The 26,239-nt window shown below is 39.6% G+C and overlaps 1 protein-coding gene across 4 annotated transcripts in view; it reads right to left on the bottom strand.

Annotated features, from left to right (window-relative positions):
* ANK3 (ankyrin 3, node of Ranvier (ankyrin G)) overlaps positions 1–26,239 on the bottom strand; it is a 600,548-nt gene that overhangs the window by 120,222 nt on the left and 454,087 nt on the right. For 2 of the 4 annotated variants that reach the window (XM_011988323.1, XM_011988322.1), the window contains exons 24-25: positions 10,780–10,903; positions 6,051–6,153 (exon numbers count right to left, since the gene is read on the bottom strand). In XM_011988323.1, coding sequence (XP_011843713.1) covers positions 6,051–6,153; positions 10,780–10,903 — 227 coding nt within the window. Of the gene's footprint in view, positions 1–6,050; positions 6,154–10,779; positions 10,904–12,173; positions 12,838–18,169; positions 18,224–26,239 lie in introns of those variants that run through there. The other 2 variants (XM_011988324.1, XM_011988325.1) reach the window with 2 other exon arrangements.

Raw genomic sequence — 26,239 nt, 5'->3', positions numbered from 1 at the left:
AAAAAAAAAAAAAAAAAAGAATACTAGCAAGTACAAGATCCCGGAGGACAGACTATAAAATACCTGGACTCCTTACAGGCCTTTTTCTTGCACTGAGCAATGCAGATGCAGAGTGTTCAAGATAAAATGAGGCTATCTGGAGCCAGATGGCCAGTGACTCTGCCACTTACAAGTTGTGTCCCCGGAAGTGAGTTACTCAAGCTGTCTGTGCCTCAGTTTCCTCATTTTCTTTTCTTTTTTTGAGATAGGGTCTCACTATCTTGCCCAGACTGGAGTGCAGCGGCGCAATCTTGACTCACTGCAACCTCTGCCTCCCAGGCTCAAGAGGTTCTCCTACCTCAGCCTCCCGAGTAGCTGGGATTACAGGCATGCACCACTACCATTCAGCTAAATTTTGTATTTTTAGTAGAGACAGGGTTTCACCATGTTGGCCAGGCTGGTCTCAAACTCCTGACCTCAAATGATCCACCCACCTTGGCCTCCCAAAGTGCTGGGATTACAGGTGTGAGCCATCGTGCCCGGCCTCTTCATCATTTTAATGGTGTTAACAAATTATTTCATAGGGATATTGTGAACTGTAAACAACTTAATACTGCTAAATCACTTAGAATATTTCCAGGCACATAATAGGAGCTCAAAATTAGCTGTTTTCACCACCACCATAAGTGTTACCACCATTATATCTCCTGACACTGAAGGCATCTAGTGAATAGCGTTCCATTTATGTAATGAACACTGTCTGATGTGGATCACACACAGTAATGTGTCTTAAGTACATTAAGCTGTACCAGACAGTTGCTTTCAATAATTATATCAGAAGAAATGAAAGCACCATGCTATTACAATCACCCCAGACAATCAGGCTTCAGTTTAGACTCATCCCTTTTCTTTATTTATTAACTCTTGTTTGGAGAGGAATGTTTCCAAGCACAGGTGTTGCTCTCAGTCTGATATACACAAATCTGAGCTTATAAAACAAATACATTAGATGTTGACTGACCAATACACACCAAGCTTCCAGTGAGAGTTGCCTTAAATCGGTAGTTACTAACTAACGGTACAACCCAGACATGGAAATTCTGATTCTGCAGGCAGCTTGCTTTTAAAAGAGCCACAGGTAATTCCAGTGTGCACCCCCACTTAAGAACACTGACTATGAATCAGTGGCTTTCAATCTTGGGTGCATTTAGAATTGCGTGCCTAGGCTCTACACAGGCCAAGGAAATCAGGAACTAAGCAACCGTCTTTTTAAAAGTTCTCCAGGTGGCAGGGCATGGTGGCTCACACCTGTAATCCCAGCACTTTGGAAGGACAAGGTGGGCGGATCACTTGAGGTCAAGAGTTGGAGACGAGCCTGGGCAACATGGCAAAATTCCGTCTCTACTAAAAAATACAAAAATTAGCCGGGCGTGGTGGCACAGGCATGTAATTCCAGCAAATAGGGAGGCTGAGGCACAAGAATCACTTGAACCCAGGAGGCGGAGGTTGCAGTGAGCTGAGATCACGCCACTGCACTCCAACCTGAGTGATAGAACGAGACTCTGTCACACACACCTCCCCTCCCCACACACATATCCCCACACACCAAAGTTCTCCAAGAGATGCTCATAAGTGGTCCAGATTGAGTCATTGCTTTCAATAGATCTTTTGACAAATCCAAGACATGATTTCATTTACATATACATTTTCCATAACATATCTTCAGGTGATTTTTGGCTAACAGACTTCTTTCATGTTTTCTGAAATTATTGCTGTGGAAAGGCTACATTTTGAAATTTATAAATACAGAGTTAGAGGAATGAAAGACATAAACTAATGATTTTTTGTCACTTAATTCTAATAGAAAATGTTTAAATGCACTTCTGAAGTAAAGGGAAGGTAAAAGAATAGGAAGTTCACGATAACCTGTAACAAAAGAGTCTACTCTTGACTATCCAGGAGGGAATTAAGCGGGTTATGGACTAATCAATACTCAGGCTCAACAGGGGGTGGGGATGGCTCCACCTCTCCCACTCCCCTCCCCCAGCTCTGGCCTCCACAGGTGCCTTCAGCCAGCACAGGTCCCCAGAAGGAGAGGTGGCAGGCCTACACTAATCACCCTGGGTCTCAACTGCACTTTAACTGTGGTTAATATGCAAACTGATTAATCAGCAGGCTAATAAAGAGGCAATTGTACTTTGTAAGAGTGAGATCTACTCATTGAAAAAGACAAGTGTAGGAGAGTTCATTTTTACTCATTTTTCACCTTTACTTGTCAAGGCAACTTTAACTGGGCAATGACAGTGTAGTTTTAAATCTGACAACAAGTTATATGTCATTGATTTGGGAATTCTAAATACTGAAAACTTGTTTCATGCTTTCCAACAAAATTATTACTGTGGAAGAGCTATATTTTGAATATTATAATTACAAAATTAGAGAAATGAAAAACAGAAACTAATAATTTTTTGTCATTTAATCCTCAGTTTAAATGCACTTCTGAAGTAAATGTTTCCCATTAGTCTTGCATAGTGTATCTAGGCACTTCTGTCTGCCAGCTTCTTCTTTGAGGAATTAGCCGTTTCCTCCTCCTCTACAGCTATAATTTTATTTATCTATAATAATAGAGGTTCATTAACTTTTTTAGTCTCGAAACTAGAGACTTCAAAAGTTAATGCACCTCTTTCAGGATATTTCCTCCTTCCTCCAAGTTACTATTTGGAAATTGTTCACACAAATAAAAAAGTTGAAAAACTGTATAAAAAATACCCATGTACCTTCCACCTAGATTCAATAATTAACATTGCTATATCCACATGTGCTTTTTTTGGCTGAACTATTTGGAAATAAATAGTTGAATTAATGATTGCTTAATTCTGGAAAACTTCAGCATGCATACCCCAATATTCTGAGTAGGTTCAGTAAGTAGCAGTGATGAGCTAAGAAATTACCAATGCTAAAATTATCACTGCTAAGAAAATTATCAATGATTTCCTACATACACAGGTATCTCCAAGACATTTTCAAATGCTCCTAAGAGTCCCTAAACTGTCTTTATGACTTTCATTTCCCCCTCCAAAATCTGCCAATTTATCCTGGATTTGCATGGCTCTGAGTAGTGTTATATGCTCATTAAACATGCTGGTTCCACAGGGAATGCCTATGCGGGTATTCTGTGCTCATTAAAGAGAGCAACTTCCTCTTTCTACATTATCAACTTGAAGTTTATTTTGAAAGATTTTCAGATGTCTTATGCTCTCCTTTCCTCTGATAGGTCTATAGACGTGTTCACGATGTCCACAGAAGTATTTTTGAGTTGGAAGCAACAACTGACTACAAGAGCATCAGTTTCATCTCAGAATTTCTCTTTGTTTTCTACTTCTGTTCACAAATCCTTAGTTCTGAGTAAATGCTGCCCCTCCAGTCTACCTCAGTAAGTAAGTCTTGGTAATAGTTAATAGGCACTTCTGAGTGAGAACCCTCAGAAGCCATTTTGTAGCACCACAAACACTTGCATTTTACTTCAACATTGATGTGCAGAAGTTGGGTGGTAGAGTAACTATAACTATGGTGGTAATAGTGGTGGTGGTAGCGGTGGTGGAAGTGACAGTGATGACGGTAAGGTCATGGTGATGGTGGTGGTGGTTCCAATTTCATACCCTTGACCCATGGCAAGTTAATATGCAGAAATATAAGCCACAATTAGGTTTGATCAGACATTCCCTGGCACACGCTTTCTACATGGGCAAAGTGTCATTGATACCTGGGGAGTCTCCTTTCACCTGTGATTTTGTAAGTTTTGTGGGGTTTCCTTAGAGTGTAGAGAGTAACAGGCATTTTTATACTTATAAGTGTTATCAATATCTCCACTGCCATCTCATTTCAGTTGGGAATATGAAAAGAGCAGGATTACAGACTAAGATAATGACCACGGCCAACCAAGCAGAAAATGTCAACCAATTCCTGGCAACACCCAAGAGCTTAGTTTCATTATTTGAGACAAGTGCTTTCTCTGGTACTAATACCCACTTAAAACCCATGACATGCTATTGCACTGAAATGGTTTGTCTGTGTCCCCACCCAAATCTCATCTTGAATTGTAGCTCCCACAATTCTCACCTGTTGTGGGAGGGAGCTGGTGGGAGGTAACTGAATCACAGGGGCAGGTCTTTCCCGTGCTGTTCTCGTGATACTGAATAAGTCTCACAAGATCTGATGGTTTTATAAGGGGGAGTTATCCTGCACAAGTTATCTTCTTGTCTGCCACCATGTAAGATGTCCCTTGCTCTTCCACTATGATTGTGAGGCCTCCCCAGCCAGGTGAAACTGTGAGTCAGTGAAACCTCTTTCTTTTATAAATTACCTGGTCTCTGGTATGTCTTTATTAGCAGTGTGAGAACAGACTAACACATGCACCTGTAATTTTTTTTTTTTTTTTTTTTGAGACAGAGTCTCGCTCTGTTGCCCAGGTTGGAGTGCAGTGGTGTGATCTTGGCTCACTGCAACCTCTGCCTCCCAGGTTCAAGCAATTCTCCTGCCTCAGCCTCCCGAGTAGCTGAGATTACAGGTGCCCGCCACCACACCTGGCTAATTTTTGTATTTTTAGTAGAGACGGGGTTTCACCACATTGGCCAGGCTGGTTATGAACTCCTGACCTTAAGTGATCTGCCCACCTCGGCCTTCCAAAGTGCAGGGATTACAGGCGTGACTCACCATGCCCAGCCTATAATCATTTTTAAAAGAGTTTTTTTTTGTCTGACCAAATACTGAATAACCACTGTATTCACCTCTGTAAGGCCTGCTTGTTAAGAATGTTCTAGAGAGTAAAAAGTAATAAAATATTTATTGTAGGTCCCTATGAAGTACAACACACATGTGTATGTCTAGACATCAGCATCTGCAGACATGTGGGAGTCCCAAAAGTCTACCTACTGCTTAACCTCTACCTTGGCTATGATAAGTGACTATCACTTATTCATCTGATCCAATTCACCTTTATTGTGCAGTGAGTCAAAAAGCCCAGCATGATTTCACCATTTACATTGTTTAAATATTATACGTCACCTTTAAATGTTTTATTGTCCAGACAGTTTCATCTATCATTAAATCACTACTGTGCATACTTAAAGCCAGGTATTATCTGTGTATTAAGTATTCCAGGACCATCCTGAGCCCACATGCAGGAAAGCTGTGTTACTGGAACTTCTTAGAGTAACCCACTATCAATTCAACCACAATTATTGGAAGAAAAAAATTACACAAACACCAAATGCATATAGCAGAGATTCTGGTAGAAAGCAAAATACTATCACATCTTTAGACACCCATCAAAGGCAACTTTGAAGCTAAGGGAACAAAAAATGACCGGTCTCATCTTTACTTATTAAAAACAATTCTAACAAATTCCAACATAGATACACAGGTTGTTTAGCAAAATTCAGGCTGGGTGTAGTGGTTCACACCTGTAATCCCAGCAATTTTGGAGGCCAAGGCAGGTGTATCACTTAAAGTCAGGAGTTCTAGACCAGCCTGGCCAACATGGTGAAATCCCGTCTCTACTAAAAATACAAAACTTAGCTGGGTGTGGTGGTGGGCCTGTAGTCCCAGCTACTTAGGAGGCTGAGGCATGAGAATCACTTGAACCCAGGAGGCAGAGACTGCAGTGAGCTGAGATCACGGCACTGCACTCCAGCCTGGGTGACAGAGACTCTGTCTCCAAAAAACAAAACATTTATGAGGTTAATACCAGCAGCTTCAGCTACTAATGATTATTAACTCTCCTTTTAAAAAACTGAAATAGATTTGACCTAGAGAAGAGAAAGGTAACTACACATTTCCTAGGACTTTCTGAGTTCCTCTCTGATATTCCTATCTTCCTCACCTGCAGAAGACAGGAATATTTCTGCTTATAGTACAACTTATTTTTTTTTTTAAACTGGCTAGTACCGGAAGATTTACAAATGCAAAATCAAACATACAGAAATATATTTTTTGTCACAAGACAAAGAGCTTGTTTAAATCATACAAATGTAAGTTTAATAGTCAAAGGCTATTTTGAAAAGAATGCATACCTGCTCTTTGGATGGCACAAGGAGTTCTTCAATCATCATGCTGTCCCGTGCATAGGAGCTTCTGTTCAAGGTGTAAGACCTATCCGAACTGAAGGAGCGGAGGCTGTTGTATTTACAGTTAACCATTCAACAGTGGTAGATGATGATGAGATGAATAAAAAAAAATTAATGCATGCAACTTTAAGAACAGGCAAGATGGCTAAAAATATCAACAAAAGTTGTTCTTGAAAGGACATAGTGAAAAGTAAAATCCCTTATATTTGAGAAAATGTCTTCAGTGTAGACAATGTTATGATTAGATTTTGTTTAAAATTAGGCCAATTTTGAGAATATGAAATGCATGAAAACTTTGGATGTTTCACTATGAAGTTGAACCGACATGACAATTGAGAAGAACCAGATGATTCTAGACAGTTGGTAGATTTTTCTAGGACAAGATCTTATGTTAGAATGTCTCCTCTTTCTGGTCTATGTCTACTTGACATGTGCTACTGATTGGAATTATGTCTACTTTAAATGGGTCTGTTTGTAAGTCTTCAGGACTTACTGAGAACTCTGGTTTGTTGTTGCTACTCATAGAAAACATCAAGAAGGAAGTAGTGTTATGAATACACTTTGCATGATCCTCTTTGCCATCTTCCTGGCTTTCAGGAAACATTCATATTCCCTGCATGGTTATTTGTTCTTCACTGCAAATATTCTTTCTTTGCTCTACTGTTGTCTTTCTTGCTCCTTCGACTGTTCTTTCCAGTCTGTAAATCCTCCATATGGCCCTTGAACTTCTCAGATGCAGGTACCCTGATGCCCTGATATGCCATCATCACAGTGACCTCTAAACTAAAACCCAATAGAGTCAGGGCCCTTGGGAGAACAGTTCTGCCATGTCACTCTCATGACCTTGCATGTATTCACATAAGTCATACAGGCAAAGACCAGAATTGAAGCTAATCTGAGCCTTCACAGAACACCCTGTGATCTTCCAGGAACTCAGAGGATGGAGGTTGGTGAGGAGCTTCCACGAGACCATCTGCTACTCAGCTCCCCGTCTCACCTGGGAGGCTGCCATGAGATAGCTTTCATCACTTCCTCTTTCTAATGATGTATGAGGATTCCTATTCTGCTCTCCTTGGAACAGAGGTGCAGAATATAAAACCATTTAGCTGAAGTCTAGTATTGGCTCCTCAGCAATGGGGTATCCCACAACTAGCATTGTAGACATCCAGCCCCTTTTGCTTTGGTGTCCTTTTAGGTGTAGGGGACAAGGATCATGAGAAGCCAGCACCTTTCACTTCTTCCTTTCACTGCCTGTACAATTAAAAAACCATCTGGATCTAAAAGTGACTTCTTGTATCTTTACCAGTGGAACTAGTCAGACTTTGGCTTTGGCCTTGCCTTTTGTGTGCTTGATGGGGAAATGAACAAAGATGATATACATAAGAAGTAAATAAATGATTCTTTGTAAAAAACAGTTTCTTTTTCCCACTGCCTGCTATACTAAAGAAAACCAGAAAGTGGGTATCCTTTTATCAAGGTACAGTGCCTCCTGATATTAAAGGCCTCATTCTAAGTGTCTACACAGATAGGTACGTACATTCTTCTAGGATTGGGAGCCTTCACTTTTATGAGAATCTCAGATGGACCTCTCTTGTCCCCAAACAACCATCATTCTACAGAGTCATTATTTAGTGTATTCAGCAAAACTTACTAAAAGACCATTATAAGCATAATTCCTGCACACAGGAACTTATCTAGTAAGCCACATGACTCTGGCCACTTGCACAGTCAGGCCCTCCATGCCCAGTCATGGAACCCATTACTCTGTTTTTTCCCCAGTTTCAATTGCAAGCCCTTCTTTCTGCCATTCCTGTTTCTAGTCTCTTAGTCTAGTTTCTAGTTTCTTCCCTCAAATACAGTAGAAGCTTCCTAAGAGCAGGAATTCTCTAACTCAAGGCTGTCCGACAGAACTTTCTCCTATGAAGGGGATGTGCTAAATCTGAGCTGTCCAACAACACTGGCTACTGAGCACTTGAAATGTGGCTGGTGTGAATGAACAACTGAATTTAACTAATTTTAATTTAAGTAACTATAGGTGGCTAGTGGCTACACTATTAGTGCAGCTTCTAAGTACTCATAACAATGTTAAATTTTGCTCCAGTGGTGTGATTTGAGAGTCGCTGGCCACTGTCTGCATTAGACATTCATTTCTTCAAATTACGGTCCCCATGGCATGATATGTTAACATTGGTGGTGTATGAAACAGTTTTCTATGTGGACAAACACTTAAAAGTTTTAAAAAATAAGTATCCATTCATTTTAATTTCTATTTTTAAATTTATCTAAAATTTGTTGATACTTTTAAAACATCTCCTCCTTCTTTGAATTTCTCTGTGAGTGCCAACTGCAGAACAGAGCCCAGAATTGGGAGCTATCAACAGAAAGGCCTAAAGATGTCTTCATTTTACATAGTGTCTGAAGTTCCTACTTCTGATCATTCCAGACCAATTTAAGTTAGACATATGGAGTCAATTAAATCCATCAAGCTTCACTCTGAATCCTGAATACTTCCAAGTACTTTTAGCCTAAAATTAAAGATTATTTGTATGGGGATCTAGAAAGCATTAAATTGTTTTTAACTAAGGCCAACTATTTTATTTGTAGCCATCAGTACACCCTGAGTGTTAAATATAGGAAGTGTTAGAAAAACATGCCCCAGAATTCTAAATTTATACTAATTTACCTAGCACAACTCAAATAAAACAGCAACCAGCAAACAAACAGCCCTTCACATCAGGACTTTTCAAACCCAGTGAAATTTCTTTAATTACTTCATGCACTATACAAAACTTGTTAAGGGAAAGAAATTCCTTAAGTATTTGATCAATTTTGTGTAAGTAATATTTATTATGCACTTTCTAGTTTTCTTAAAATCACAAAATTTTTACTGATTTTTCTAAAGCTGAGCAGAAAAAAAGAAAGCACATCGCAGCACATCACAGCACATCACATTACAATGCTAAAGAAAATAAAAATGAGAGCATGAGCCAGGAAAGGGAAGAGAAACACTATAAAAGTGCCATGTCTTCTTACCTTATCTTGGGACTATTTTAAAGTAATTTTAGAAAAAAAAATAAAACAGAATAGAAAGCAAAAAATCAGACAGAGAAAAAAGAAAAAAAATGTTATGGTTGAATGAGTTACACATTTAATGTATTCCTTTTAAAATGTTACACTCAGAATATATTTTACTTGATAATACTCTAACATTGTGCTTAAAAATATTGGCTTTATAGAGTTTTTAAAAATGTTTGCCTCTGAGCATAACATGAGTCATCAAAGTAAAAAAAAATGAGTTACATATAATAGCAACAAATAATAGTGCAATCAAAATTAGAAGTATGAAAGCCTTGGAATTATATTAAGAAAAAAATTACAGTGTGATATTCTGGTTTCCTATGTCACTGGAGGTCAGCTACCTCAGTTTTCTACATAAAAATGATTGATCACAAAATGTGTCATATATTATCAGAAGAGAAGGCAAGCTAGTTGTTGGATTTCAAAAGTTATAAATCTCTAAGATTTAAACAAGATCTAAAGGATCTCAAGAACCTTAAACGTTCTACATATTTTCCATTTTAACTTGTTGCTATCTTTGATCGCCTAAAATATTGCATATTTTTTTAAAGTTATTTTTCCTCTTCCTGTTAATGACACCTGCTACAATAAGACTTTAAGGCCTTTTATAAATGTATTTATAAGGCAAAAGTTCTACTAAGCTATGTGAGTTTCAAATTCCTACTAAAAAAAGACTAGAAGAAAAATCAATTCAATATCCATACTGGCCACACCAACTACAATGAGAATAAACTCCAGGGTTTACTTTGTGGGAAGTACCATTTACTATTAGATAATGAAACTTTTTACAACAGATCCTTAAACTATAGGAAAATGTCCTCAGGGCTCTGGCTTAGAAGGTTTAATTATTAGCTTTAAAATAACTTCACTGTCAGCAAACACTCTGTTAATCCACACTAGGGCAAAGAAGTCTCCAAATTCTGCACAAGGTTCTGTTTCTTTCAACAGTATAAGAAAAGTTTGAGTCAAGGTTTTCCCATACAGAAGTTTTCCACTTCAGTTGTAAGAACTGAATTTGTCACCATTCCCGTCTGTGACTTTTGGTAAACCACTGTTATACTTCCAACGTGTCCCTTATAAACAAAATAATGGAACAGTTTTAGAAGAGATACTCAAACACTTGGTGGACAACTTTAATAAACAATATAATTTTTTTTCAAAAATGCTCTCTTTTAATCTTGAATTATTATTTCAATAACAAAGAGAGAATAGTGAACAATCTACACATGTATTTCTTACTTATTAGCAAATAATATTTTCTTTCAATATGGAACAAAACTTAATTTTGAAATATGTGACTCAGATTGGTTCTCCCAGTTTTGTCAGTGAGCTCTTTTGCTACTGTGCTGGAAGCATGACTGCAAAGTGGGGAAAAAAAGAACACACAATTAACATGGTCAATCACATGAAATTAACAACTACAAACCACAAAAGAAAACAGCAGAGCATGTGTATTTGCGTCGAGAACATTTCGCTAAATTCACGTCTTCATCCAAAGAACACATTTTGGGATAATGTGAAAAATGAACATGATTTTGATTTATGGCAAATCATGGTTGTTTTAAGTTAACTATGAAAGACAGCAACAATGAAGTACCTGGCAGAACGCGCTCCGAGACTAAAGCCCATGTAACCCTCTGCAGGCAGGGAATCATCACCCAGTTCCTTAAGGTCCTGTGGCCCAAGATATTTGTCTGTGTCCCCCGTCATTGCATCTTCACCTGCAGATGTAGAGAGCAAGCCCACATCAAAAGCTTCCCTTTTGAATGTGTCAGCTGTGGAGAAAATCACTCCTTTGATTATCAGCAAATCCCCCATTATCTCATATTCACCTTCCCCTTTCCCCTGGATAATTTTTTGTAACTCCCGTTTAGAAGGAAAAGGTACAGGTAAAGGTTAGTATACAATTTCAAGAGTGAATTTCAGTAGCGGAAACAATTCCTGGTATTGAGTACGAATCTTAAAACATTATCCCTATCCCTTTGCTTCCCCGTAAGCCTCAGCTGACTAGACAGGTAGATGTTTTATGTCAGAGTTCTCCTCACCTCACCTCACCCACGATGAGGGCAGCTTGTTTGAATGGACATGGATTACAAAATAAGAACCACCTCTTCATTACCGTTCTTGAAATTATATGTGGGAAGGAAACAGACATTAAAAAAAAAAAAAAAAACAACCGGTTTTCTCACACACAGGATTTCAGTTTGGGGCTTATGTAAGAAACTAGCAAGTTATGTGATCCATAACTTGCTCGGTTGGAGAGCCTTGGAACACGTCAATTTTGAAATGTTTCTAAACCTATCAAATTAACAACAGCCCAACTGTCCCAATGCTTGAAATCTACATGGAAAGCAAAGCAGTATTCTCCAGTGATAATATGGGTGCTCTAGCACTTTGAAAGGACTATATAAATTGCTCTTTAATTATCAAGACAAAGAGTTAATTATGTGAAACACTTTTACCAGCTACGTATGCAAAACATGACCTCACAGGGAAAAACCACATTCCAAGAGTGACAAGGCAGGTTTTTCAATTGTCTTTTGCCCTCTGGGACATTTCCCATGCTTCTCAAAAGGTAGCACAGGCTGCAGAAAAGTTCCTTCTCCACCCAGGCAAACTCTTACCCTCTTTCTGGACACAAGCTTCGCTGGCCAAGAGATTGCAAAAGTGTACATGTTGTGTTTTCTCAAAGGTAAGTGATTCATTCGCCCAGATATATTTTCCAATTCCTATATTAGGTACTGTTTACAATTTCCATTCATTTAAACTCAGGAAACCGCAAGAGCTCAGCTTTTAAACTACCAATCAAGTCTAAAAATACACTGTCAACTACTGTTTTTGCAAATGTAAAAACTAAACAGATCAACTTTCTACTGCTGCTACCCAGTACCAAGAGATTATTTTAAGTAACTATTTACGGCTGGGCTATTTGCACATTCACTGCATCTCAAACAAAAACAGCACACACCAAGTACAACTGAAAGATCTTACTCTGCGGTAAAGCCATTTCCACTAGGCTTGGATGATCAAATGTTTTCCTGATGTTTCCAGGAATTCCTTAAGCAGTGATTTAGAATTAACCTCCAAACCAGCTCAAGCAAACCAATGCCTGGTTTGTATCCACTCTCTTCACCACCGCTGAATTCCTCCCAGCATCTTGATATCCTCGTAGGCAATTGAGGAATTACACATCTTTCCCCACTCAGGGTTCGAAGATTTTCAAAATTTCAGGCCTCCCAAAAAATCTTTTTTTAAAAAAAGCCACTTAATTGAGATTAAGATCCTTTTGACCACTCCGCAGACATCCTTTTAAAGCTCCTTCTGATTGGATTAAAAACTCCTCTGGCAAGCCTCTAGCAGGACAGAATGGTGACATAAATGCAAGCCCCTGAGTTATTTGTATGTAAATATGAGGACTGCTCGGTGTAGACTTTCGGTAATTTGATACCAATGCGCGTTGCCTAGTCCGGTAACCGAGACAGCCTTCATGTAGGGAGAGAGAGCGAAGTGCTACATTTAATCAGGAGGTGACTCTTCTCAAATATGAATGAAGAAACAGCCAACCCAGGTAGAGGAAAAACATTAGAAGAAAACAAAGCAGTGGCCCAGGCGGGGAGTGGCACGGAGCTCCAGGCAAACTTTCAACTTTGTTCTCAGCTGGGAACACTGGGAGCCTCAGTTATTTATGGTCCCTGTCAGGTGGAAGGAGGGGAAAAAGAGAGAGGGAGGGCCTGCCCTTGAGTTGAGGTTGTGAAACTGGGGCTGAGGAAAGCAGCAGTGATTCCCACAACTCTCCAAGAAGCTCTTTGCAATGCACTAATTGCCGCTGCTTTTTATCAAGAGTTTGAAGAAGGGAACAGAAGTGAGACAAGTTGGAAAAAGCAAATGGGTGTTCTGCTTTATTTTTGGCCCAAGTTCTTTCAACTATTTAATATGGAGGGACTCACTGGTGCTCCTTCGAAAGGTCCCTGGTGGAAGTGCAAAGTAAAGGGAGAATTGGGGTTGACTGGAGAGGCCTCTGTTGCCCCAGATAGGAGGCAGGGCTGAGTTCTGTCACTTTGCTGTTACATTGTTTCTTTCCCTCTCCACCAGTGGCCTTCCTTCTCAGCTGCTCCACCCTGTTATGTTGGCAGTAGAGGAAAAAACTAGCAGGACTTCCCATCTTCCATCTGGGTACACTGGAGAGGCCATTTTAATTGCTTTTTTTTTTTTTTTTTTTTGCGCTTCGCCACCGCCCCTGAGAATAGCTAGAAAATTGGGCTGGAAAGTAAAGGGTTTAGAAATTGTCTTGCTGAAGGAAGCAATCCTTTGTAAGAGCACATCTATCCCCTTGGAATGTTACCTAAATACACAGGAATCTTAATCTGTAGAACTGATAAAGTAGGGAAAAAAATCTGTTTTCCCTGGATACACGCATAAATGAATGGATAAATGCATGATTCATGTAATATTAGGATGCTATGACACCTGGTGCTTTACTCTGATCAGCCTGACTGTAATCAACATGGTAAATACATGGAAATAGAAGGGAAGTCATTTATAATGTCTGGAACATATTGAAAACTATTCCCAAGCAGAGAATAATTTCCAACTCTAAAGAATAGAAGGGGAAGTCTTGTTTAAAGAGAAATGTCTGAATGTTCATCGGCTTTTTAAGTCTGCATTTCGAATCCAAACTACAGTACTGAGCAAAGCCTTATTCAAAGACTGTCATTCATTCCAATTTCTGAGCAAGGCCTATGATGCAATGTTCCTTCCACTGACTTCTTGGCTATTTTTCCTTCTTGGCTATTCTTCCACACCCACCTTCCCTCCTGTTATACATAATTTTTTCAGTCCCTAGAAGTCCTTAAACTCTTTAGACTTTGAGCCTTTACTAAGGTGTATTCTCTTGGTGGAACCTTTATTGTTTTTTCCAGATGAACTTCTCTAATCTTTGACTCTTTCTAGAAGCCCTCGCACCCTCTACTCACCATTAGGTGTCCCTCATCAGAATGTATTGCCAGTAAACACATCTGCTTAGTCTCTCCTATTGGCTGGTGAGATCCTCTAAGTTAGGAGCCATATTCTTCCTGGGCCAGGTATATTGGAAGTTCTCATAAATAATCTTGGAATCCATAACTGATAATAAATATAAGTTATTTTTATTTTTATCTTTTAAATCTACATGTCATGGCAACTTAGCACTCTTTTCAAATATTATGCTAAATGACTGGTATACAGTAAAATTTCAATGAAAGTAAGTTTCCATTATTCTTTAGCCACACTTCTTAGACTTCAAAAATGGTCACTATGAAACCAAAAGAAGTCTGGGGTAGGGGTGGGAGTTGTCAACACATTTAGCCAAAGATTAATGAAAATAAAATAGCCTTATAGCATTAAATAATTATCCACTTAGCATTTTAGAATGGTGAGAACATTTCTTAAAAGACACAGAATTTAGAAATAAAAACAATGGTATTCTTTTAATGCTGTTTTGCACAGTAGGTGCTCTAGGTTCAAATTCAAGCTATACCATGTATTGATTGGGTGACCTTTGAAATACCATTTAACTGCTCTGAGTCATGGTTCCAGCCTCTATAAAACTGGGGGTAATAAGTCTGCCTCTACCCTCAGGCCTCCTGGGGAGATTCAAATGAAATAATGCACAGAGTAAGGGCTTAATCAGCACGGTTACTATTATTCTGTGGCACAACTTTTTCCAGTACCCAAATATCTGAATGCATGAACTCAAATAGCATTTAACTTGCTACTATTTATACTGGTAAAGACAAAATCCAACGACAGCACTAAAGTGTCCCTGTTCTCCATTACTTATGATAAGCAAGGCACTGTGTTAGGTAATCACAAAAGTTGTTGATGGAATGAATAAATGAACAATAACAACAACAAAGTTCATTTACACTCCTTTCAATAAACAAAACTTTCTATCATTATCATATAGTACAACACACTGCTGTACCAAAGATTAGAAAGGAATGAGATGAATTTTATTCTGTGATTTGTTAACTTTCTCTAATCCACTATATAATCCAAACACATTTTGGCTACTGGCAGCTTCTAACAGGTGTGTATAAGCCAACTAAGGTAATTTTATTAAAAGATGACATGCATTTCATATCAGATATATTTAACTTAAAAATGTTACCAAGAGTCAAATATTTTCACTCACTAAAAAGGAGTTGTGTAGGTTTATGTTTTCTAGAGGTATTTGGTGCAGTGAAGTAACAGTTGTGTTATAGAGGAATTTGACTATTTTTAGGCAAAGAGGATTTTGGTAGCTCGTCTTTAAAATGCCCTCCTCACCCCTACCTCCAATGAACTACGTTTCCTTCTATTCATGCCCTTGTGTAATACCCCTACTTGAATCTGGGTTGGCTGAAATTTTGAACAGTAAAACTTGGCAAAGTGATTTTGAATGAATGAGTTTGTGTTCAAAGAAACCTTGCAGACTCCTCAAGTCTCTTGAAACAGTGGTTTGGGGGAAGCCAGTCCCAGTGTAAGATATCTGACTATGATGATAGCACCATGTTATAAAGAAGCTCAAGGTAGCCTATGGAGAGGCTGCTTAGAACCAGAGAGAGAGAGAGAGGGAGTCTGAGAAAGAGAGAGAGAGAGAGGAAAGAGAAAGAGAGAGAGAGAGAGAAATGCCCAGCCAACAACGCTCAGCTGTTGCTGCCATCCTAGCTGAGGTGTCAGACCTTTGGATGAAGACTCCATCTTGGACATCTGGTCACGTTTCTCTGCCTCAGCTGCTATCTGACTGCAATCTCTTAAAAGATCCCAAGACTCAGCTGAGCCCCAGTTAACTCACAGAACTGAGGGAGATAAAAAGACCTTAAATCACTGAATTTGGTGGGGGGGCTGTTATTTTGTAATAGGTAACCAGAACAAAAATGAGAAATGACAAGGTCCAAAGGTAAGCCAAAGGGGCTGCACTCTGGTTGCCTAATGTATCACTAATAAATTAGAGTTAGCTCTGTAGCGCAATAAATGATGTGTATACATAAAGCCCAGGAGCACAGTGGCAAATGCCATTAGAGAAGGCCTCACTTACTTAGTATTGACTTGATGCATTTTGAAATATTTGTTTATTTATTTATTTATTTTTATTTATTTATTTTTTTGAGATGGAGTCTCCCTCTGTCGCCCAGGCTGGAGTGCAGTGGTGCGATCTCGGCTCACTGCAAGCTCTGCCTCCTGGGTTCATGCCATTCTCCTGCCTCAGCCTCTCGAGTAACTGGGACTACAGGCGCCCGCCACAATGCCCGGCTAATTTTTTTTTTTTTTTTTTTTTTTTTAGTACAGACGGAGTTTCACTGTGTTAGCCAGGATTGTCTCGATCTCCTGATCTCGTGATCCGCCCGCCTCGGCCTCCCAAAGTGCTGGGATTACAGGCGTGAGCCACCGCGCCCGGCCTGAAAGTTTTATCTTGAGCACTGATGTTCTTATTGTTAATGTACTTCCATCAATAAATTATCAGAGCCTACAAAATATTTAAAAAGAATACAAAACTCCCCAAATCTACCTGACCCCACCACTAACCAATTAATAAAAACGGTTCAGAGGCATTTTACTTCAACTACCCAGCAATCTCCTCTTCCTAGTCCTCCCTACATCTTGACTAGGCTGAAAGAAGAGATGGCCTACGCCATAATCAACCATTCAAAGATCCATCAACTTCGTCTGCCAGGAAAACAATACAAAATAGAAACATGAACAAAGGACAGCAAGAGAGTATATTAAATGATTATCAGGACTGTGGTGGGCCAAACAGGTGTACCCTCATTCCTTTTTAGACTCCAAGTCAATAGTCCAGTATATTGTGTAATATACCCAACCCAACATCCTTGCAGTCTTTCATTACGCCCCCAGTGATCCTTTTTCATATCGAATAAAGGAAATAGTTATTGGCCTAATATTTAAAAGTATTTTCTTATCCTAGAAGTTCTTTTCTCTCCTTTTCTTCCCCTACGCGATCTACTTTTCTTCTAATCTCTTTCCACCTTAAGACCTTAAGACCATCACCAAGGAAAACTTCTGTCACTTTTCCATGGACTGAAAGTTGTTTTCCCATCTGGCTGGAGACTTGAGTCATAAAGTTCCTTAAGATAAGGATACCAAATTGTATTGTTAGAAAATTTGCTCAGAAGTGTTTAATTCTGCTGTAAAATATAGAATCTCCCATTGTAAAGTTTAAATTAATAGTTAATAGTACAGACCAAATAGTACAACCCTCCAAATTACACGGGATTAAAAAAGATTAGAAGGAATAAAGAGAAACAGTGTCTCTATACTCTACTGATTTACTAGGAGTTGATTTCTTAATAGAACTCAGCAAATAGTCTAATACACAAGAGTTTAATGATCAAACTTGACTTAAATTTACTGTTGCTTATCCTTTAGAAAGTGATTTTCTTTGATCATACAGCAAAGAGAGGAAATGAAAACTATTGGGAAAATAAATCCTTTAACTATCTCTAGTCAGCATTACAGAACAGTAGAATCAGATCAATTATAATTAACACTAATACTTATTGAGCATTTACTATGTTTTAGGCACTGTTTGGTGTTTTATATGTGTTATTTCATTTAATTCTCACAATCTTATAAAACAGAATTGTTATTTCCATTTCAAAATAAAACACAGTTTAGAGTGGTGGAATAAATACTCCAAGATGACTTAGAACATAGAGAAAATGGGATTCAAAATCAGTTGCTGTCATTCTAGAGCCCTTCTTTTAACTACCACAGTGGGCTGGCCATACAAAACTTAAGATACTATTGAATGAATATTACAAGAAATTTGTAATCAAAATGTAAGCTCCTTGAGGGCAGGGGACTTTGTCTGTTTTGCTTCATATCATTGCCCAGAGCAGAACCTGGCACATAGTAGGTGCTCAATAAATGTGGAATCAATGAAAAAGCAGTGATTGCCTTTCAAGATGGGAACTGTATTTACTGGGGCAAAGAGGAGGGAGACTTACTTTTCACCGTAAACTCTTGTACCTTGGGAATTTTGTACCATGTGCATCTATTACCTATTCAAAAAATGAATACAATTAACAAAATAAAACAAAACAAAATATAGGGACTGCAGATAAGTCATATAAGCTCTATGTTCCATCCACCAGAAACAGTATCCAGACTTACATAAGTCTGCCATGTAGATACAAAGATGTGTATGTGCACCAGTGGATATCCAGCAGTTAAGCAGAGGGAACACTCAATCCTTTGATATTCTACCTTACATGCCACTTTAAGAGATGGAACAGAAAAAGTGAAGTAACAAGGCAGGAAGAAGGAGATGCACACTATTAATGTGGTACTTCTAGTAGTTTCAGGGGTACGTATGCAGGTTTGTTACATGGGAAATCTGCATGTCACGTGGGGTTTGGTGTACAGATTATTTCTCATCCAGGTAGTGAGCATAGTACCCAATTGGTAGTTTTTCGATCCTCGCTTTTCTCCTACCCTCCACCTCCAAGCAGGCCCTGGTGTCTGTTGCCCCTTTTTTTTTTTTTTTTGAGACACAGTCTCACTCTGTCGCCCAGGCAAGAACAGTAGCACAATCTCAACTCATTACAACCTCTGCCTCCTGGGTTCAAGCAATTCTCCTGCCTCAGCCTCCTGAGTAGCTGGGAGGGATTACAGGCACCCGCCACCACGCCCAGCTAATTTTTGTATTTTTAGTAGAGGCAGGGTTTCACCATATTGACCAGGCTGGTGTTGAACTCCTGACCTCAGATGATTCAGCCTCCCAAAGTGCTGGGATTATAGATGTAAGCCACTGCGCCCAGCAAAGATTCATATCTCATATATCTCATTCAACATTTAGACAATAAATTCTCAGCCTAGAGAATCCCGATGACTGTATTTGCTCACATTACTTTTCCCTTGATCTGATATTTTCATTCTCAAAAGAACAAGGAAGCAGGAGTAAGAAAAAGAAATTATGGTAGGATTAGGATCCTGATCCCTCAAACTTGGATTCTAAAAGTCTAATTCTAGCCCAGAGTTACAGAATAGTTGATGGGAACGTTAGTTAGATGCCAGATCTGCATGTATTTCTCCTTTCATTTTTCAGTTTGGAGCAAGAGCTTGTGTTAAGTAAGGTTTCCTGTGAATATTCTGAGAAGCGACCAAAAGCAGGAGGTGGTGTTTGGAGGATGGAATTGTGCTGTCTACTTCAGGAGGTTCCTGCGTGTAGCCCAGGGTCTTCTGTGTTGGGCTGGAGGACCTGCAAGCCCTGCAGTGGAGATGCTACAAGCCCAGCTCATCTCTGTACCTTCTGGCAGGACTGGAGGCTCAGAGAAAAGCTGACAGTCCCATGCTCAAGGTATAGAATAGAGTGAGCACTTACTTACTGCCCCCTTCACTCTCCACCTCTCTTCTCAGTAGGAAGAAGGAGAGGGTCTTCACTGTAACCCTTTGTTTGCCATCATATGCTGGCCATGGTTTTCATTCTTTCAAAACATAAAATAAGTGCTAGGATATACTTTTGACATGGTTTGGCTCTGTGTGCCCACCAAATCTCATGTTGAATTGTTATCCCCAGTGTTGGAGATGGGGCCTGGTGGGAGGTGATTGGATCACATGGGTGGATTCTCATGAATGGGTTAGCACCATCCATCCCCTTGGTGCTGTTCTCATGAGAGTGAGTGAGTGAGTTATCATGAGATGTGGTTGTTTCAAGGTGAGGGGCACCTCCCCTTCCTCTCTCTTCCTCCTGCACTGGCCTTGTAAAGTATTGGCTCCCCCTTTGCCTTCCGCTATCATTTTAAGTTTCCTGGGGCCTCCTCAGAAGCACAAACTGCTATGCTTCCTGTACAGCCTGCAGAACCGTGAGCCAATTAAACCTCTTTTCCTTATAAATTACCCAGTTTCAGGTATTTCTTTATAGCAGTGTGAGAATGGATTAATACAACTTTCTTGCTTTCCTTCTGAAAATGGGTGGTAATTATGGATTAAGTTGAGAAAACAGTTAAATAAGCATTTAACTAGGTAACCGAAGAAGGCCGAAGAAGCATGTTCTCATTTTAAGAGGTGCATGTACCTCCTGTGCGAGGGCCATCAGCAGCATTCTGCCTTCCTGTCCCTAGTCCTAGGTGCTCATGAGAGCCTGGCATTGTAGGTGGCCAAAAAAGAATCAGGTTTGAATGACAAAGTTTGCACAGCTCTGAAAGAACAGCAAACTGCCATTATTCATTCCACAGAACAAATGACTCTTTCTGCTTAAGCTGTTTTTTTGAGTACAAACTCGGTTTGATTCTTTTTCTACCTGTTCACAGGAAAAACCTGAATTCTCTTTCCTTTCTGAGATGGGTTTGTTTATTAACCCAACCAAGATCACGGAGGACATTTTTCATTGCTCTGCCTGGAAAAGTTCCAACACTGAGTCATGCATGCTTACTTTAGAAACTATATCTAGCCTGGATTAAGGAGCAGTAAAGTGCTATACAGGTTTTAAACAGAAGCACAGCTAGACACAAAGATAAAGATAATTCAGATTTTTCCTATGAAGAGGCAGAAAAAGACAATGTTGGGACAGACTCTAAAATGTCTTCATATTCTTTCTTATTAGTACCCCTTAACTTGGATACAGAAATTCCTTTAGTCCTCTTAAGTAAGGTAAAACACCGCACTGACTTGGTCAAAGGAGCACTGAAGTCTAAAGACAGAATGCAGGTAGAAAGAAGTACAACATTACTTACACGGTTCTCGTTATCTAAAATCTAAGCCACTTGTGAAGAAGACTAGACAATGAACTAATTGCTAGCCACAAACTAACCCTGGAAAATCAGGCACAAAAATGTTGGTTCTCACTTGCAGAGAAACTAGGTAGCTAAATTCAAGGTGGCAGTGTCATGACAGCTGGTTTGTCCTATTCATTCTTCCTTAGCTATTTGTCTAACCTCAACCCCAAATGCAGACCTCATTATTCTTGCTTCTTCATTGCCTAGGTGCACAAGGACCATGAGTACAACACAGGAACACGTTCACCACTGTTCCCAGGTATAAAGAAGTACCAGGCTCGTGTATAAACAGCGATTTTGGCCTTTTCTTTCCCTTACACACAAATTGCCTATCATTGTGCCTGGCAATAAACACCCATTTATTGGTTTGCTTTGTATTTCCAACCTATACCCCAAAGATGTATACTCACGAGGCAAAGACACTTGGGGCCTGTCTTCAGTTCTCATTCTCATTGGGGTTCTGACTCGCCCCTCCCCATTTGGACATCTTTCCCGGGCTCCTCCCACTCCTCTTGCTCCCAGCTCCCTGTGCACCACCCTGTCTTCCCCTTGCTCATTCATTCTCACTGTTGTGTTTGCTGAGCTAATGAGGGGGTTACAGGGTGGTCACATTAGGACAGCCTTCCACAGGAAGCAGGTTAGACTTTTCAGGTAGATGGAAGGGACAGACATGATTCAGGGGGAAAAAATATTCAAAATTATAATTTGTTTGGGGCAAATAAAAAAAACACAACAGCCTATTGTTTAAACAAGCACACAATCTCTTGGAGTCTATTAAATATCTCACAGGCTGCTCTAGCTGCTCATGCTATCATAGCTTCTTGGAGGAAAAAAATATACTCGCTATGACCTTCCCTACCTACACTAGAACTTCTGTCTTCTGTGTCTATATCCAGGATATCCCGTATGGCATGGCAGCTGCTGAGGTCACCAAGGATTCCCGTACCCCTTATTTAGTTTTGTTGTTGTTTGAGACCAAGTCTCTCTCTGTCCGCCCAGGCTGGAGTGCAGTGGTACGATCTCGGCTCACTGCAACCTCCGCCTCCTGGGTTCAAGTGATTCTCCTGCCTCAGCCTCCTGAGTAGCTGGGATTACAGGCAGCCACCGCCACGCCTGGCTACTTTTTGTATTTTTAGTAGAGACAGGGTTTCACCATGTTGGCCAGGCTGGTCTCAAACTCCTGATCTCAGGTGATCCACCCGCCTCAGCCTCCCAAAGTACTGGGATGACAGGCGTGAGCCACCATGCCTGGCCTCCTATACCACTTGTGCTCTTTTGATTGTAGCTTTCTAGGAAAGTTCCTCCCAGGCTTCCTTTAGCACCCACTCCTCAGGGTTTTTCCCCTTCATCCTTCACCACTTTCTGTTCATGTCAATTACCATTCTTCTTCCTCTTATGTGTGCCCAGAGTTTTCTAGAGCCGCTTCTCTTCCTCCTTGTGTGCTGCCCTGGGACCTCATCTGGTGCCCGGCATCTGCACCCTTGTCCCCACTCCTGTGTGCTGAGCTCTCATGTGGGGGCCTGTGCTTTCCTGTCTCTGATACTTTGACCAACAAGTTTTCTAAATATGAAACACCTCTTCCCGATCCCCATCCTTCTACCCCTGCAAAATTTCTGTGTGTCCAAATCCTATCTATTCTTTAAAATGCCTTTCAAGTTTGTTTTTGAGGTCTTTAATAATCTCCCTGTCTTTTTAATTTTCTTGTCACTTGATCTGTTATTCTCTCATGGCACCTGATATGGTTTGGATGTCTATGCCCTCAGAATCACATGGTGAAATTTGAGCCCCACTGTTGAAGGTAGGGCCTTGTGGAAGGCATTTGGGTCATAGGGGCAGATCCCTCATGAATGGCTGGATGCCCTCCTTGTTGTAATGAGTGAGTACTCACTCTATTTGTCCACACAACAGGTAGTTAGTTAAAGAGCCTGCCACCTCCTTCTCTCTCTCTTGCTCCCTCTCTTGCCATATGGCATTCCTGCTCCCCCTTTTCCTTCTGCCATGAATAGAAGCTTCCTGAGGCCTCACCAGAAGCCAAGCAGATGCTGGTGCTATGTGTATACAACCTGTAGAACTGTGAGCCAAATAAATCTCATATATATATCTCCCTCAGTCTTAGGTATTTCTTTCTGGCAGTGCAAAACAGGCTAACACAGAATCTCGAGTAGAAAGTCTAAGTCAAAAAATTATAAACGCAAATTCCAGTTTCCGTAACTGTGTGAACCTGAGCAAATATCTTAAACTCTTTGAGACTGACTCCTTAATGTAATTAGACCTGATAGTACTTTAAATTAGGGTATTAAATTAGGACATAATAGAAATTAGGAGTAAAAATAGTATTAATAATGCTGTTGAATACTTTGAGAGAAGTAACAAAGGTAAAGCACCAAATAAGTAACATTTCCTGAGTTCTTACCACATGCCAAGTTCTAGGCTAAATGCTTTTTTTGTATGTCATTATATATACTTTGAAGGTCTGTCCCCTCCAAATCTCATGTTGAAATGTGATCCGCAGTGTTGGAGGTGGGGCCTAGTGGGAGGTGTTTGGGTCATGGAGGCAGATCCCCCATGAATGACTTGTGCCATCCCCTCGGTAAAGAGTGAATGCTTGCTCTATTAGTTACTGTGAGATGTGGTGTTAAAAAGAGCCTGGCCTAGGCTTTTAAGATTCATTCATACTGCTGTATATAATTGAAGTTCCCTCCTTTCCTCTCTCTTGCTTTCTCTCTTGCCATCTCTCCTTTACCTTCTGTCATGAGTAAAAACATCCTGAGGTCTTACCAGAAGCAGATGGATGGGCAAGGACAGATACAATGTAGAAGAAAAAAAAGGTGTTCAAAATTATAATCTGTTTTAGCCACCATGCTTCGTGTATAGTCTACAGAACTGTGAGCCAAAATAAACCTCTCTTCCTTATAAATTATCCAGCCTCAGATATTCCTTCATATGAATGCAAGACAGACTAGCATAGTATTCAAACATACAATAACCCAGCCGTTATGGGGCTCTTATCTAAATTACCAGACAACATCTATATTAGAAGTACAAGGATTTGAATACTAGCCCTAGTACTTATGTTGTGTGACTTTAATCAAGTTCCTTAATCTTACTGAAACTTATTTTCCATATCTATGAAATGAAAGTGACAATGGCTCCAGTTTAATCATTGTGAGGGTTAAATTACATAATGCATGAAATGTGTCTAGCTTAATGCCTAGCACATAGAAAGACTCAATAATGGTAAGTACCATTATTGACCAACAAGTTTTCTAAATACTTTGACACTTTGACCAACAAGTTTTCTAAATATGAAACACCTCTTCATGAAACAAGAAAACTTGTTGGTCAAACTTGTTTCTGATGGTGAGAGTATTAACTTATATGGAATCCTGAGAGGGGACAGAGACACAGGTAAATGTGTGGAATTAAACCAGTGGATGCATTCATGAATGAAGGTACAGATGGATACACCCTAAGACCTATGACAGGGACCAGGACAACTCTGATCCTATGGCACTGACTAGTCTAGTTTGAAAGAAAATATAAAAAATTAACCATGAGTTGGCAAACTACAATCCATAGGCCAAACCCAGCCTCTAGTCTATTTCTGTAAATAACCTTTATTAGTTTCACACAATCAGGCTGGTTGGTTTAGGTATTTTGTACTACAAAGGCAGGGTTGAGTAGCTGTGACAGAGACCAATACAGACTAAATACTCAAAACTATTTACCACTGGCTCTCTATAGAAAAAGTCTGCTGACTCTTGAAATTGATGACTAATAAAATGAGATGAGTATTAGGATGACATAAAAAAGCATAAGTGAAAGAAAAATGGAAAGGGGGTAGCCAGGGACCGTATCATACAGGACTTACTAACTATGGCAAGCTACTGAAATTACTCTAGATGCAATATAAAGCCTTGGGTGGGTTTTAGCTTTGTATTTGTACTACTTTAGGGGTGTATTTATATTATTTGTTTGGCTTGGTTACTTTTGTTACAAAATACATCAGCCATACAGATAAGAATATAAAATATAAATATACATTTTAGCAAACTGTTATAAAATAAGCACCACCCAGGTCAAGAAATAGAACATCATTAGCACCTCAGAAGACTCACACATCCCCTACCACAAGCACAGGCCAGGCCCCTCTTACCTCCTCAAGGTAATTGCTTTCTATATATTCTTTTCCTTGCTTAAAAATCTCACTAATTTTACTAGCATAGTTTATTGTCATCTGGTTCTGATGAATTCTGTTGTCTTTGCATAATATACAACTCAGCAATACTTCTTCCAGGTTTACATCCTACAGAAATGTATGCATATGTGTATCAGGAAACTTATATAAGAAGGTTTGTAGCAACAGTTCAAACTCAAAACAACCCACATTCTCATCAACAGTAGAGTGGATAACTCAATGTGGTACAGGCAGACAATGGAATATTATATAGAAATGAAAATGAATGAACTTCAATTATATGCAACAGTATGAATGAATCTTAAAAGACTAACTATAAGCTTTGGATGATTTTAAGCTAAGGAGTGGAATAACATGATCCAGTGTATATGTTTAAAGGCTTGTATGGATGCTGTGCAGAAAGCTGAGTCTACTGGGTAAGAGAAGTGGAGATCTGTAAGGAGGCTCCTGCAATATTCCACGTGAGAGATGCTGGTGGCCTGGGTGGGGGTGGTGAAAATGGAGATGGAGAAGAGAAGAAAGATTTGAGATGTATTCTGAAAGTAGGACTGATATGACTTGCTGATGGACCGGATAGAAGTGCTATGGGAAGATAGAATGCATAAAACTCAGATTTTGCCTTGGGCAATGGAGCCATTTATTGAGATGGAGAAGGGTGAGAACAGACACTATTTTAAAGGGGTATGTTTAGGTATCTTAAGGTGACTTAAGGTATCAGAACCTAAATGAAAATGTACATAGCTGCATAAGTGGACAGTGTGGGTGATAATCACTATATAATTCCAATTACAAAGACAGGATACCAATGATGGAACAGACTTTGCTTTAGAATAAAGGCCCTTGTCCCCGTCCACAGATCTTCTTTAGCTGGTAATTCTTTTAAATTCGTCAACTATTCCTTGAGATGCAGATATGCTTTGGGAGAGTCATTATAAAGCTGTTTATCAACTTAAGACATAGCCTAGGACTGTGTCAGTAAAAAGGAGTTGAATGGAAGGAAAAGGTAGCATTGTTGGCAGTCTTCATCTTGCTTCATCTCAGAAACCTGCAAAACTATCCCTTGAGTATGCCTTCAAGTTGATGCAACCAATCAAACATGTATT

This window comes from Mandrillus leucophaeus, unplaced genomic scaffold (assembly GCF_000951045.1).
Source record: "Mandrillus leucophaeus isolate KB7577 unplaced genomic scaffold, Mleu.le_1.0 Scaffold327, whole genome shotgun sequence".
Lineage (NCBI taxonomy): Eukaryota > Metazoa > Chordata > Mammalia > Primates > Cercopithecidae > Mandrillus > Mandrillus leucophaeus.
The sequence above is the reverse complement of the archived record's forward strand: the minus strand, read 5'-3'. Positions and strand labels throughout refer to the sequence as shown.